This window comes from Olea europaea, unplaced genomic scaffold (assembly GCF_002742605.1).
Source record: "Olea europaea var. sylvestris unplaced genomic scaffold, O_europaea_v1 scaffold638, whole genome shotgun sequence".
Taxonomy (NCBI): Eukaryota; Viridiplantae; Streptophyta; class Magnoliopsida; order Lamiales; family Oleaceae; genus Olea; species Olea europaea.
Genome location: NW_019264746.1, coordinates 328,585 through 343,226, shown reverse-complemented (window position 1 = coordinate 343,226; position 14,642 = coordinate 328,585). Strand labels below are relative to the sequence as shown.

General features: G+C 31.0%; 1 protein-coding gene across 1 annotated transcript; it reads left to right on the top strand.

The window, feature by feature from the left end:
• The first annotated feature begins 4,842 nt into the window (after positions 1-4,842).
• On the top strand, positions 4,843-9,987 carry LOC111390007 (shaggy-related protein kinase alpha-like). The gene is made up of 13 exons (XM_023014996.1): positions 4,843-5,174; positions 6,130-6,384; positions 6,691-6,783; positions 6,945-7,004; positions 7,327-7,599; positions 7,712-7,786; positions 7,899-7,955; positions 8,031-8,171; positions 8,781-8,831; positions 8,932-9,027; positions 9,164-9,247; positions 9,502-9,604; positions 9,689-9,987. The coding sequence occupies exons 1-13, from the start codon at positions 5,115-5,117 to the stop codon at positions 9,748-9,750; spliced, it is 1,410 nt and encodes a 469-aa protein (XP_022870764.1). The 5' UTR covers positions 4,843-5,114; the 3' UTR covers positions 9,751-9,987.
• Positions 9,988-14,642: the final 4,655 nt, after the last annotated feature.

The following is a 14,642-nucleotide window of genomic DNA, read 5'->3' as shown; positions in this document are numbered from 1 at the left end:
AGTGGACCTAGACGTGACAACATACCAATCGATGATAAAGGGGATTCCATTTCTTTATCATCAACCAAGAAAATTTTGATACATGTAGATAAAATAGATACCAAAACAATCAGCATCATAGACCAAGAAGATAAAATCCCTTTAGATCCAAAAGAAGAAAAATATGCCGAAATAGTCAAAATCGCTTGTGAAATAAAAATGAGTGATTCATATTTCATTTCTTCGGGAAATAATGTTTACCCCAGAATAACAGCCATGGAAGGAGATGACCATTTATTTATAAAAATTACGACAGACTATGGATTTATGGATTTGATATATACAGGAAGAGATTTTATTGAAATTTCCAAGTTTGATGACATATTCATTAAAGAAGTATCCAGATTAGCCAGAGGAAGAAAAATATTTTTGAAATTCTATTCAATAAGTCCAGAATATGATGGAGTTGTTTACTATCCAGTTGAACACATAATCTCAATTGGATATGTTGCAGCCAATTTTCAAATTGATGTTAGAGAGAATAATAGAAAAGTCCCAACAATGACAAAATCATGGATCAGACATAGGAGAGCACTTGGAATTAAAGCCATTTACAACATCGCCAAAAATTTATTTGCTAAAAAATTCTCGTGCTTGTGCCAATATGAAAATTGGATGCTGGTATCCAATGGAGGATATGCAAAATCAAAAATTTTAAAAGACTATATTACAATATTTAATATACATCAATTTTCAGGATGTCCTACCACTATAAAAGAATCTTGTCAGCTAAGGAAGTACCCCAACTGCATGTGAAGAAATGAAGAGGACAATAATAGAGCACCTTTGACAAAGGCGTACAGCTGCATGTGAAGACATTGAAGATAAGAGCAATAATAGAAAAAGATGCTCTTTGGATAAAAAGTTGAAGCAACATGTAGACCCAATGAGGAAAATAATAGAAAGGCAAGTGTGCCTTGCTGATGTATTCAATGATGTAATAGAGTCTCAAAAACTTGTATAAATAGAGATATTGTCATTGAAGAAGATCATCTCATCCTATCCTGAAATCTCGAGTTGTAAGCAATAGCCCATTCCCAGTTTGAAAAACCAGTTTTTCTGGAAATCCCTTTATACCAAATAGAAGTCTTGTATCAATTCTGATAGAAATAAAATTCCAATATTTTGATATCAATATGAGTTTCTAAATCTTTTTCCCATAAATTCTTGAAGGATCTAATAGAATGTTTCCTTCTTATTTTAGAAAAAAGAGAGTTTTTCTTTAACAGAAGTTTAGAATTTTATTCTTTAGAAGTTGATACAGTGAGAGCAAGTAACTGAAATAATAACAATTCCATGAAGGCAGGAGGTCGTTGAAGGAAGCAGTTTACAAATTCAGAGCTCGAATGTCACTCAGTTCTAAGAATACAAGTCTAGATCAGACCTATGTTAAAACTATTAAACTTTTGTTAAAATTAGAATGAATCTTTTTAAGATTTTAAAAGATTAACAGGGACAATTGCATGATGATTATTTTGATAAATGCCAGGATATACAATTGAATGATTAGATAATTTATTGAAAGAATGTTAGAAGAAATAAATAATATTATATCTCAATTAAAAAAATATAAATTTACCATTTGAAGAATATGGTATTTTACTTAGAAAATATGATATGTATGTTGCAGATTATTCTAATTTATTAGATCATAGAATAATTTTATATTTAAATATCCAAAATAGAGTAAATAGAAGATAAAATGATTAAAAGATTATGAAATATGTTGCAATATTGAAAGAATCATTTCATTAAGGATAATATAGACATTTCCATAAAAAGGAACAATGATAGGTCAAATAGAAAAATATCCCAATAATTTTGATAGTACAACACACACACACACACAAAATAGTTCCACCATAATGCACTAAAATGAAAAGAAAAGATGTTGAAAATAAATGCTTAGTTTGAACCCTTGTAAAATATCTCAACCCCCTAATAGGTGATTTATCATTTTGATCGGATAGTTAACCCAACATTAACTGAGGAATTAAGAAGCTGTAAATAATGTAAAAATGCATTATTATATTATCTAGATTCTCGCAACAAACAATTCGAACTAGAAGTTCGAAAGATATTTCATTTAAATTTATTTATTGATTAATGAGATTAACAATATCTCACAGTACAACTTTAAATTCTCCAACTTGAATTGACGTCCTAGAAGGACAATTGATTAACATTATAATTTATATATCGATGAAACACCTTAAGCATGACATTTGATTCCAAGACAAAATTCTTCAAACGAAAAATGGACTAAATAGTAAAGATGGTCCCATTAGAAGGTGTAAAATTTTGAAAAGTGTATATACATAACAAAAATAAGATCCTAAAAGATATTCATGTACTTGAAATATTGAAAATTGAAATATTTCAATAAGTATGTCATTTTGTGGAATAATAGAATCGGAAATCAAATATTGTCGACAATATTTTGTACATGATATATAGCTTCATATTGTTAATAGCGAGGATATTGAAATGAATTTATTGAAATATATCTATCGAAGAAATAATTAGTCAAATAAAAGGATGTAATACTGGTAAAACTAAATTTACCAGAGAAATTTGAAAATTATGGACTTGCAGTTTGAAAATCTGGCATGATTAAAGTATCTAATATGCTTGAAACATATAATTTAAGTGATATTATCATGATGATAGTTAATATGAGTCGTACTCTTTTTTTTCTTAACTAAGGTTTTATCTCATCAGATTCTCTTGACAAAATTTTTAATGGGATAACTTTTGTAGCGTACTCAAAAGAATAATGCACTTTTTCCTTCATTGAATTTTTTCATAGAATTTTTTTTTCTAACAAGGTTTTAACTAGATGTATTCTTTATATAATGATGTTCAAAATTTATAAGACATTTACCCTCAAAATAATTTTTCTATATGTTACAAATTGTGTCCAACTTTCGAAGAGAACAATAATATAATCTATTTTTTGACAGATCATTATGCTGACCAGAGAAGAACAAAGATTGATAAATATTATCTATCAAGATGATATTGCTTGAAAAGTGTTATAAGACTGTACAACGAATTTCGTGTATTAAAATATAGAAATCGTTATAAATTGTAATTTGATAAAATACAAGTGATGTTAACCTTCTTGTAATTACAAAATTACAAAAATTCGTTGATTAACAATTTGAATGTTTGAAAACGAGGGGCCACGTGGCTTGAATCCCGATTTTCGAGAATTTGTTGAAATTTTGATTTGTCGAGACTCGTCTTGTTTGGCATTTTGATTTCTTGGCTTGCACTTGAACTTGATTTGAATTAAAGAAGACTTTGATCTTCTTGAACTTGGGGTGAAACTATTTGATTTGAAGAAAATTTTGATCTTTCTGGGGTTCATTGGATTTGGATTTGAAAGGATTTTTTTCTCTTTATTCAGCTTTGAAATTTTTTCAACACTTCGTGATTGTCTTCTCTACTTTCACCTCTTCTTGCTTGCTTTTTTCTTCCTCTTCCATATCTTATAGACCATTGATCCTATTTATAGGAGAAAATTTGTGCTAATTTTAATAATCACTCGATTATATTTAATTAAAAATAAATAATTGAGTAATTATGATTTTTATTTATTTATTCATTTATTTAAAAAAGTGAGATGGACCTTTGCATTTATGAACCTTAGTAGACTTTAATTTAATTGGGCTAATGATTTAAATCAATCCAATCCATTTTCTTTATTTTTCTTTTTTAATGTCTACAAAGACAATACGAAATATGCTTCACCAGAATTACAATATTGAAGCTATTGACGTACAAGATATGAACGGTTCAATATAAAAATTTTCATTTATTGTAATTAGGAGAGCAAATTTTGTCACATTAAATTTTTTTGACAAGATTTTAACAGGAAATGTATTTATAGTGTGTCATTAAAGGGGAGTGTTGTAAATTATATGTTTATTAGTAAATGATCATTATACTTCTTTAGCTCTAGTTATTATGACTATTGTATTCTTTACCATCCTAATTCTTCACTATAAGTAAGGGTTTTTGTTCTCAATGAAATATACACAAATGTATTGACTTCTCTCTCTATTTTGTAACAATTAATTATATTTTCTTAATATATGTGAAATTAAAGTAACTCTATTTTTATGAGATGGATAAAGTACGAATTTGGGCCTTGCTTGACAGCCATTTTTTGAAAGCTTATCATCTATATACTTATTTTCAATCACACATTCATATTATAAAATATTCAGTACATAAACTCAATTTTTTTTCTATTTTTTAATTATACATTTTTTTAAAAATCACTATATATATTCCCTCAAATAGTGGCCATAAAAAAGGGGTGATAAAGTTGGAGATATCTAAGTGCCATGTTGTACAAATTTTAGAGACATCTCTATTCTCTGCACAAAATCAAAAATTACACATAGATGATGTAATTATGAGATGGTCCTAAAGAGCTCATTCCATTCCACCTATCCAGCTTGTAATTAAAGAACAAAGAGTGATTCAAAATTCAAAGTAAACTTTAACGGCCAAAAATAAAGAATAGAAAAAGCAAACGGCCAGTCAAACAAATCTTGCTGACCGGAGACCGTACCGAACAAATGACACCCCGCATATTCCGCTAATCCTGTCCGAAAATTCTCAAACCTCGTAATTTTTAAAAACAACCAGCCCTATTTTCGTCATTTGACGACAACCTCCATTTTTTTCTTCTTCAACCAATGATGACGGATTAACGGCCCAGATTCAAAACAAAGAAAAATGGTCGGCATGAATGATGATTAGGCATTGAAGCTTTGACCAGAGGACAGAAATTTTGAGAAATCTTTTGCTTTTAGCTTTCTCTCTCTCTCTCTCCATCTTTGTGTCTGGGAGGGTGAGGAAGAGGAAAATATAAGTGCTTTCTTCCCTTGCTCTCTCTCTCTCTCGGATTTGTGTTTTTCCTGGAGATGTCTCCATTTCCCATTGTTGGATGAAGGGATACTTCTTAAGGGTTTTCTTGGATTTGATTTGAGGGAAAAGGGGAAGAGGAAAATATTTTGATCAATTTTCTTGATCTGGGATTTGGGTTTTTTTCTGAGAAAATGAATATGATGCGTCGGCTTAAGAGCATTGCTTCTGGAAGATCCTCAGTTTCAGATCCTGTAATATTCTCATTTTATGTATACAACTTTGAGATTTTATTGACATATGTTATTTTTATTTGAATCTGTTAAAAAGTTTTGATTTTTGTGGTGGGCTTTTATTCCTTTGTTGGTATATAGATTTTCTGAATGCTGATAAAGATTAAGTTTCTGGTTATCTCAGGTGGATTTTGTATATTTTGTGAAATACTTGATCATGCTTCTTTTCAAAATTTGAGAGATTTTTTTTTCCTTGAACTGTGTTTTGTTTTGTGCTTTTTAACTGTGTTCTATCTTAAACTAGTAAAAGTTGATATGTTGGACATATGAGTGATGTTCTTGAATCTGTCCTATTTATAATTTGGCATGAGCTCTAATTGTTGTGTATTTGGATTGCAGATTCAAAACTCAACAACAAATTAAGCCTTATTTGATATAAATTTGGGCATGACAGATTAAATATTTAACCATAGAAAAAAAAAAAAGAAGAAGACTAGTTTTAAATGATATTACATGGGCAATAATGTGTTAGTTTATGAATTGGGATTCTATATGTTATTGAATGCATTTATTATTGGAAGATAAATTTTCTATTTATGATAAGAGGAAACAGGAAACATAAATATGGAAAACGAGGCAAGTTGACACAAATAATTGTGCTGTGCTGTGCTGTGCTCAGCTATGCCTATCTCCGGATCTTACTTGCATCGTTCCTGGACGACTAAGTTCAACTAGACGTAATTACCCCGTGTGGTTGCTGGATTCTTTTTGGGGAAGAGTGATTAGAGAAACCAGGAATTTCTGTAGACGAGACCGTTCCTAGTTTTGCATCTTGATCCAATACCAGGGATAGGCTGACCTTTTGGACTGACATATTGCATTTATCACTTATAAGTTCTGCTTTCCAAGAAATATATTAGCTTAATTTTCTTTCTCTTTTCTAATTTCGTGCTGAATTTTGCTCGATTTGCTACAGAGTGGGGATTCTGGCTCAAAGCGGGCGAAGGTCGAACAAGAAGTAGATACGAGAATTGCCTGTGAAGTACAATCTGAAGAAAATTCTTTGAGAGCTCCAGAGCATAATACGGCTTCTAAATCATTGGAAACTGTTTCTAATAAGTCTGATGTACATGGTAGACCTGATAAGTCTGACTACGATAAGCTTCCCAAAGAAATGCATGAAATGAAAATTAAAGACGATAAAGCTGATAACCATGAGGATAACGTAAAGGTTTGATGATGACTAGTTTTTTCTTTTCGAACTTTGATATAGCCCCGTTTAGTTTAGAAGAAAAAAATAGATTTTTTAGTAGATTTTTATAGAAATTGATGGAAGGTGTTATTGAAAAGTTATGGTTGTGTGATTAAATTAATTGTTCACTTTGACTTAGATTTTAATCAACTTTTTTAATTGAATGGGCATAAATTTTTACTATTTCCTATTTCTCAAGATCAGAAAGATCAACTAGCGTAACGTGCAACTGAAAATTTTAAGCTACTCTATTATTGTATTGCTTATGATGAATTTTGCATGCAGGACATGGAGCCCACTGTTGTCAGTGGCAATGGAACTGAAACAGGTCAGATAATTGTGACTTCAATAGGTGGTCGAAATGGACAACCTAAACAGGTGATTTGACTGTGTTTTTTGAATGTCGCAAAATTTAAGATATCTAATTATAGGTTTCTCCTACTGACTTCGGTTTTTTTAAATGAATAAACATTTCCCATTATCTCATTTGTTATATGTTGTTGGTATCAATCAAAATTAATTTTTTTTGTTATCCCCAGACAATGTCTTATATGGCAGAACGCGTGGTTGGCTCAGGGTCCTTTGGAGTTGTATATCAGGTATATAAACTAGAAAGGTGCAATGTGATTAGAGCAAGTTTGTCTAAGACTAAGCATGAGCAAAAAGTTGTTTCCTAACATTTTCCTAACATTTCTGGATTACTTACTTTTATATAAAACAGTTACTTTGAAACTAACTCCCAACTTATATTAAGAAAATTTCTTATATTAAAAGTTATTTACATATAAGTAAATTTGTTAAGCTTAGCCAAACATGCTACTAGTGTCTTATTTATGGAGTTGGAGGATCATAATTTTGTAAATAAGAGGATAATATGGTCGACTGACTTCCTTTTTCCTTTCTTTTAATTATTCTCTACAGGCAAAATGCCTCGAAACGGGAGAATCTGTTGCTATTAAGAAGGTGCTGCAGGATAGGAGATATAAGAACAGAGAACTCCAGATTATGCGTTTATTTGACCATCCTAATGTTGTTCAACTCAAACATTGTTTCTATTCTACCACTGACAAGAATGAGGTGTACCTTAATCTTGTATTAGAATATGTGTCTGAAACTGTGTATCGAGCTTCAAGGCACTACAGTAGAGTCAACCAATATATGCCCGTTTTATATGTGCAGTTGTATACATACCAGGTAAATTTTAGCTGTTAACAATTCACTGCACATGATTTTATTTGCAACCTTGTTTCGAGCTATGAGCATTTGGTTACACTATACATTTGATAATTTCCTTCCCTAATTGCAGATTTGCCGTTCGCTAAATTATATACATAATGTTATCGGTGTATGCCACCGCGATATTAAACCTCAGAATCTATTGGTATGATTTTGAATCTGCATTTTTTGATCTTTTTCCCCCCTTGCAATTTATTTTTCTTGCAACAAGAGTTTTCTTTGAAGTTTGGAAGGTTAAGAAATACTGTTTTTTGCAGGTCAATCCTCATACACATCAGCTAAAGCTCTGTGATTTCGGGAGTGCAAAGATGTTGGTATGTTCTATTTCTGCAGAATTTGAATAAGTCCCAACCATATGGAAATCATTGAGATAACCCGTGTTGTTATAGGTACCTGGTGAACCAAACATATCATACATTTGCTCTCGGTATTATAGGGCTCCAGAACTGATCTTTGGAGCTACAGAGTACACAACAGCTATTGATATGTGGTCTGTTGGTTGTGTAATGGCCGAGCTACTTATAGGCCAGGTGAGCATAAACACGGCTTCATTTAAATGAATCATCGCTGATCCTTTATCTTGAGCATGTTTGCCTAAGCCTATGAGTAACTTTTAAGTTTTACCTTTTTTCCCAAGCATCTCAGATTTACCTTTTTTGGCACAAAAACTTAATTCTGTAGAAAGTCAGTCTTTACTGACTTTCATAGAAAGTACTATTTCTCTTTAGTCTTAGCCAAATGTGCTCTTTGTTAAGTTTAGTTGTTATGAAGAACTATACATGATAACAATGCGTTACTTATTTTGAACTTGCTAACGAGCGTGACATCATTCTTTCTACTGTTCTATTTTTTGCATTTGAGTAATTTAGGATTTCTATTTTCTGATTTTTTCCCTCCAATTTGCACATTTGGTCTTCTAGGAAGGGTAATTTTCTTTTGGAGCTTCTCAAGAATGGGTGTTTTTAATGGGCTTTTGCCGGCGATTGTTTAATTTTTTCATCTTATCAAATTCTAATTTATAATTCTTCTCTTTGAGTGGATATCTTGTATTTGTACTCCCTTCTTTTTTTTTTTTTTTGCTAAAGTTGGATGAACATATTTAAGAACCTAGTTTCGACTCATTGTTTGAACTCATGCAGCCTCTATTTCCCGGGGAAAGTAGTGTTGATCAGCTAGTTGAAATAATTAAGGTAAACTATTATCGACTCTTTGACTTTTGTTTCATCTAATATTCAGCCTTTTAAATTGAGTATCTCTAAGTTTTGCCTTTATTCATCGTTTACATGTTAGGTTTTGGGGACGCCGACAAGAGAGGAAATCAAGTGCATGAATCCCAATTACAGCGAGTTTAAGTTTCCTCACATCAAAGCTCACCCTTGGCACAAGGTTTGTTGAGAACTCAATTAGGAAGTGTCCTCCTTACTCGCAGTTTCATCTCTTTTATCTTCCTCTTGTTTGTTGATTGTCAGAAATCCAAAGAAAACGAGACGAGAGATAAATTTAACTGATGTTATGTTTGTAGATATTTCACAAGAGAATGCCACCAGAAGCAGTGGATCTAGTGTCAAGGCTGCTTCAGTATTCACCTACTCTACGTTGCACAGCGGTAAGTGATACTTATTAACAGCATACATGTTTGCTAAACTTATAAAAAAGTAGAAGTTACTTCAAAATTTTCTTACTTCCAACTTTGACCAGTAAAAATGTTAATTATGTAAAAATTTACTTATTTACGTATATGTACACTTTTTATTCTTAACCAAACATGATACAAGTCTTTCATTTTGATCTTCCTTCCAGTTATGGATCCTTCATTAAGTCTTTCAGCTCATGTACTTCATTGTTTGTGTTAATTTTTAGTTGGAGGCTTGTGCACACCCATTCTTCGATGCTTTGAGAGAACCTAATGCATGCTTGCCAAACGATCGACCGCTACCTCCTTTGTTCAATTTTACAGCTCAAGGTGAGTACAAATTTTCCCATATTACATCTACTAACATTAGATTTTTATGTTTCCTATGGTGAATTATTCTATTTACTCTTCCAGAACTGGCTGTCGCGCCGCCTGAACTCCGACAACGTCTCATTCCCGAGCATGCAAAGAAATGAACTTTTCTTGGAAAAACCGGTATTCTGTAGGTTTTGTAAATGGGTTTTTGGCCGATTTGTTTCCTCGCCTCTAATGCATGACCAAAAATTAGATTTTAGAGAAATTGCCAATGATTATCTCCATGACAAATGATTATATTCAACAATTTGTTGTATGTCTCTGCAGATATAGATTAATGAGGTTTGTAAAACTTCTGGTTTTTGCGAAATATGATCTCATTATATTCATTCTGATAATTTCTCTGATAGATGCATACATGATTGGCAAAAATAATTAGTTAAAGTCAAACATGATTCAAGTCTGATCCATATAAAGCGTCGTTGAATTCGAGAATGGTTTCAAAAAATACTCAAATTTGAAATTGTGTTCACTCAATGATAACAGTAAAATTTAAACAGCAAACGATGATAACAGTAAATTACTATTTTATTTAAAAAAAAAAAAAAAAAAGTTGCAGAACCTATTCTCATTGAATCAAATCACTATGAACTACAGTTAAAGTGGAAGCCATGTTTCCCGGATAAAAGTGCCAAATGCTAAAGAAACGTAAGAAGTAATTTTGTGGGCTTAAAGTTGCAAAAACTACAATTTAAATGACGCAACAAGGACAATGTATCCATCAAATTGAAGCATTAGGAGCAAAGAAATATCATATTTGAGACTATGCACTACCCTTAAGGAGTCACATTACATAGAGCAATCTGGTATCCATGGCTCTGGGCCAAAACCAGACAATCCCGTGCTGCAATGGCCTCGGCATCTTCTACGAGTTCCCAATAGCCTCCTTTGCTTACCAGAACCACCTTTACTCGTTGCAAATGACAACACCCATTGTGTAGAAGCCCGTTACTTAACTGAGGTATCGCTATTTAATTTGAAACAGCGAGCAGGTGGCGGTTGCCATTGTCGATGCATCCCTCTTTCACCTCCAGCGGTTTGTCCCATTCAAGATATTCCCAGCAACGTCCATGAGAACATGGTGGTCCCTTCGCCGCTGACCATGTACAAACATATTCTTTTCATTCCAAAATACATCCAATCTGCCCCAATTCTTGCAGCCTACATGCTGACAGAAAAGAATAAAAGCTGTGAATCAGTTCTTGAATGATTTAAGTATGAAAATTCGCCTGTGCTTGATTCCAAATAGGATTTTGCTATCGGTTCCCCCCCCCCCCCCTCTCTCGTGAGGGGGTTGTACACCCCTAGTGTACACTTAGCAAAACCCTCCCAAGTATTGGATGCTTATTTCATGCCTCTAATGCACGGATAAAGCACTTGTCACCGGGGTGTCAAAACCCTTCCGAATATTGGATGCTTATTTTATGCCTCTAACGCACCAATTAAGCACTTGTATGTCCTTTTGTAATCTGTGATGTCCATACTGTCCTTTAATGCATCATCAGTTGAACGTGCAATGCGAATAAGCCTGCGTATGGCTTCTACAGTGATGTTCGATGAATAGTATGCTAAGGGGACTACTTAATATTTCGATTTCACTCGTTGAAGAATGTCTTATAATAAAACATTTAGTAGCAATGTTTATATAATTATGTCTATTTATATAGGCTATAAATATGGCCCGCGATGGTAGCAGACTAACAATTATCTTATGTGTCAACTTGTTATTTGAAATATTAGCTTGTTATTTGAAGCAACAGAATTAAGGAAAACTAATGCCTTAAATAACAAGTTACCACATAAGATATCTACTGCAGTCATCGACTATAAATAACATTATCCTTCCTTCTCTTAAAAGAGAGAATGTGAGGTTTCATGTTCATTTTTGTCACATAGGTTCACATTGAATTGGTTAGGTAACAGTAAATTATTCCATTCTATCACACTGTAGCAATTTTATTTTTTTGTTTTTATTTTTGGGTAGTAGGTGGGTGCAAAAACGACGTCGTGTTGTTTTCAATCATTTCACCATTTTTATACGCCATTTTACTGCAATCTCACCTCCACTGCAATATTTCTTCATTTTCACATACTACTTCACTTCATCCAATCCAATATTAATAAACAAAAGAAATTAAATGATTTAACAAATTAAAGAACCAAAAAAAAAAAGAATTGCAGACAAAAATAGAAAAAAATTATTATAAAGTTTTTAAATTAAATAGAATAATTAAAATTAAAAATAAATATTATTTAATTCAAATTTAATAAATTACATTTTATCATAAAGAATATATAAATATTATTTAATTAAACAAAAGAAAGTTGCAAAAATTAAACAAAGAGTATATAAATATTATTTAATTAAAAAAATTGAATTTTATCATAAAGAGAAAAGAATTAAAAAGAATTTTAAATTGAAAAAAATATATTTATAATATGAACAAAACAAACTAAAAAAATGAAGAAAAAAATTATCTCTGTAGACGAAGAGAATGTCTCCAACTACAGAGAGATTGTGAATGGAGAATCTCTCCATCCACACACGTCGATTCCAATGAGAGTTGAAAGCTTAGTCGAGAGGAGAGAACTCTCTTTATGATTGAACTTAATTTTTTTAATTTTAGTTAAATAATATTTATATATATTCTTTATTTAATTTTTGTAACTCTGTTTTGCTTTTATATTTTTTGAAAATTGTTTTTAAATTTTTTGTTTATAGTGGGTGGGAGCAAGTACGACGTTGTGTTGTCTTCAATAATTTCATCATTTTCACACGTCATTTGACTGCAACCGTCACCTCCACGGCAATATTTTTTCATTTTCACACAGTACTTCACTTCATCCAATCCAATACTTAATAAAGAAAAGAAACTAAATGATCTAACAAATTAACGGATAAAAAAAAAGAATTGCATGCAAAAATAGGAAAAAATTAGTATAAATTTTTAAATTAAATTGAAATAATTAAAATTAAAATTAAATATTATTTAATTAAAATTGAACAAATTACATTCTATCATAAAATGAAAGTAATTTTAAATCGAATAAAAAAATATTTATAATATGAAAAAAATGAAATTATAAAACAATTTTCAAAAAATAAATAATAAAAACAAAAACACGTTAAACAAAAGAAAGTTATAAAAATAAAATAAAGGATATATAAATATCATTTAATTAAAATTGAAAAAAGTTGAATTTTATCATAAAGAGAAAATAGTTGAAAAGAATTTTAAATCGAAAAAAAAATATTTATAATGTGAACAAAACAAACTAAAAAAATGAGGAAAGAAAATTTATTTCCTTGGATGGAGAGAAACTCTCCTTTGTTTCTTTCATTTCTCCATGAACACTCTCCTTTTACAAAGAGAAACTCTCTGTGAGACTTCAACTCATGGAGGGATCTCTTCTTGGATGAAGATTTTTTTTCCTTATTTATTTTTTTGATTTGTTAAAAAATATTGGTGAAAATTACTGCTTTTCTTTGCATAAGACTGTTCATTTTTGTCACATACGTTTTCACATTGAACTAGTTTAAAATAGGTTTGATCAAAGTTGTTTGGTCTTTTTTATTATAAAAAATATAAAGTAATCAAACGTGGAAGCTTCTACCATCTATCACTCTTTCAAGTTACTCATTGTTACTCTTTCAATTCAATCGTTTTCTTTCCAAAATTTCAACTTTCGTCTATGGAAAAAAAACTCTCCAAATTCTTGTTTCTTTCTATGGGGAAAAAATATCACACAGTCCTCATCTCGCTGGTAGGGAAGAAAATTATAGAATTTGTAACAATTATCTTTTGGTATGTTCTTGCAAATTTTTTTTTGTCTGTGTATCCATTTTTTTGTTTTTTTTAAGATTTATTTAAGGTATGTAATTTTTGTTTCTGTGTGTAGATGAAAATCTAGCTTAGCTCATCTTCCTCTACCTCAATGTGAGGTATGTTCTTGTCTCTGTATATACGTGAAAATTTAACTGGAGTTTTCTTTTTTCTTGGATATGGCTATGACATTTATATTTTTGTTGGATATTTGCTTTCTTGCAAATTTATTTCTTATTTTCTTCATATGTATTTTTTTTTTTTTCGTTTATAAAACTTAGCTAGGTTTTTCTTTCTTTACACTTATCTACTTGAGAAGCTTAAGCTTTTCGATCATTTTTTTTTTATTTAATGAGGATTACAAGAGTTTGCTACGGGTATGTTTGGAGTCTTTTTGGTCTAGTTAGTAGTGTTTATAGTTATGTTGTTGTTTGCATTTATAAAGAAGATTGTTGATTTGGGGAAAACTTCTATAAGATTTATTCGATTAGTATTATTATTATTTGTTAGTTCACTTCATTTTGTGTAAAATAAAGGAACTCTTTAAAGCATACAAATGTATTTACACATTTAAAGTTCAGAGACAAGTGTATCATTATGTAAATTAACTTATGCCAGATAATAATACGCCTTGTTATATACAATTATATTTTTATGATACAGATAATGAACTTCAAAATCGTATAAAAACTTTAGAAAATCTGGTAGAATCCACTTTGGTTCTTCTAATTGAAATCTTGAAAGTAAATTCGTATAGTAAATTCTTTAGGTCGTTAAGTAATATAACAGATTTTCACGACCATAAAATACAAATAGGATATCACCCAAGACTCGATCAGAGAGTCGTTAATACTCCATCAACGTCTCAAGTAGCTGCTATATGGGTTGAGGATGATGAAAATATAAATATTCATGTTCGTGATATTATTGTGTATGGCCATTCTGGTGATTCGTATAGAGTTCATTATTATTATGTTGGTTGTGATTCTATGCAAAACCATTTGCTTTTCCCGTGTGGTGAATGTGGTTGGCATGAAGGGATTCGAAGATACGGACAAACATCTTCTCAACTCGCGTAGTTGGTCGACCATCTTGCTAATCCTAATATAATAAATTCTACAGCTCAAATTATTGAAAAAGATGCTGAAGGTTTGCTTATATACTTTCTT

Excerpts from the sequence above, each read along its gene's own strand:
- LOC111390007 (XM_023014996.1), top strand. The coding sequence starts at position 5,115 with ATGAATATGATGCGTCGGCTTAAGAGCATTGCTTCTGGAAGATCCTCA. Across the intron at positions 7,956-8,030 it reads TCGGGAGTGCAAAGATGTTG|GTACCTGGTGAACCAAACAT; the intron begins GTATGTTCTATT and ends GTGTTGTTATAG. Across the intron at positions 9,605-9,688 it reads GTTCAATTTTACAGCTCAAG|AACTGGCTGTCGCGCCGCCT; the intron begins GTGAGTACAAAT and ends TTACTCTTCCAG.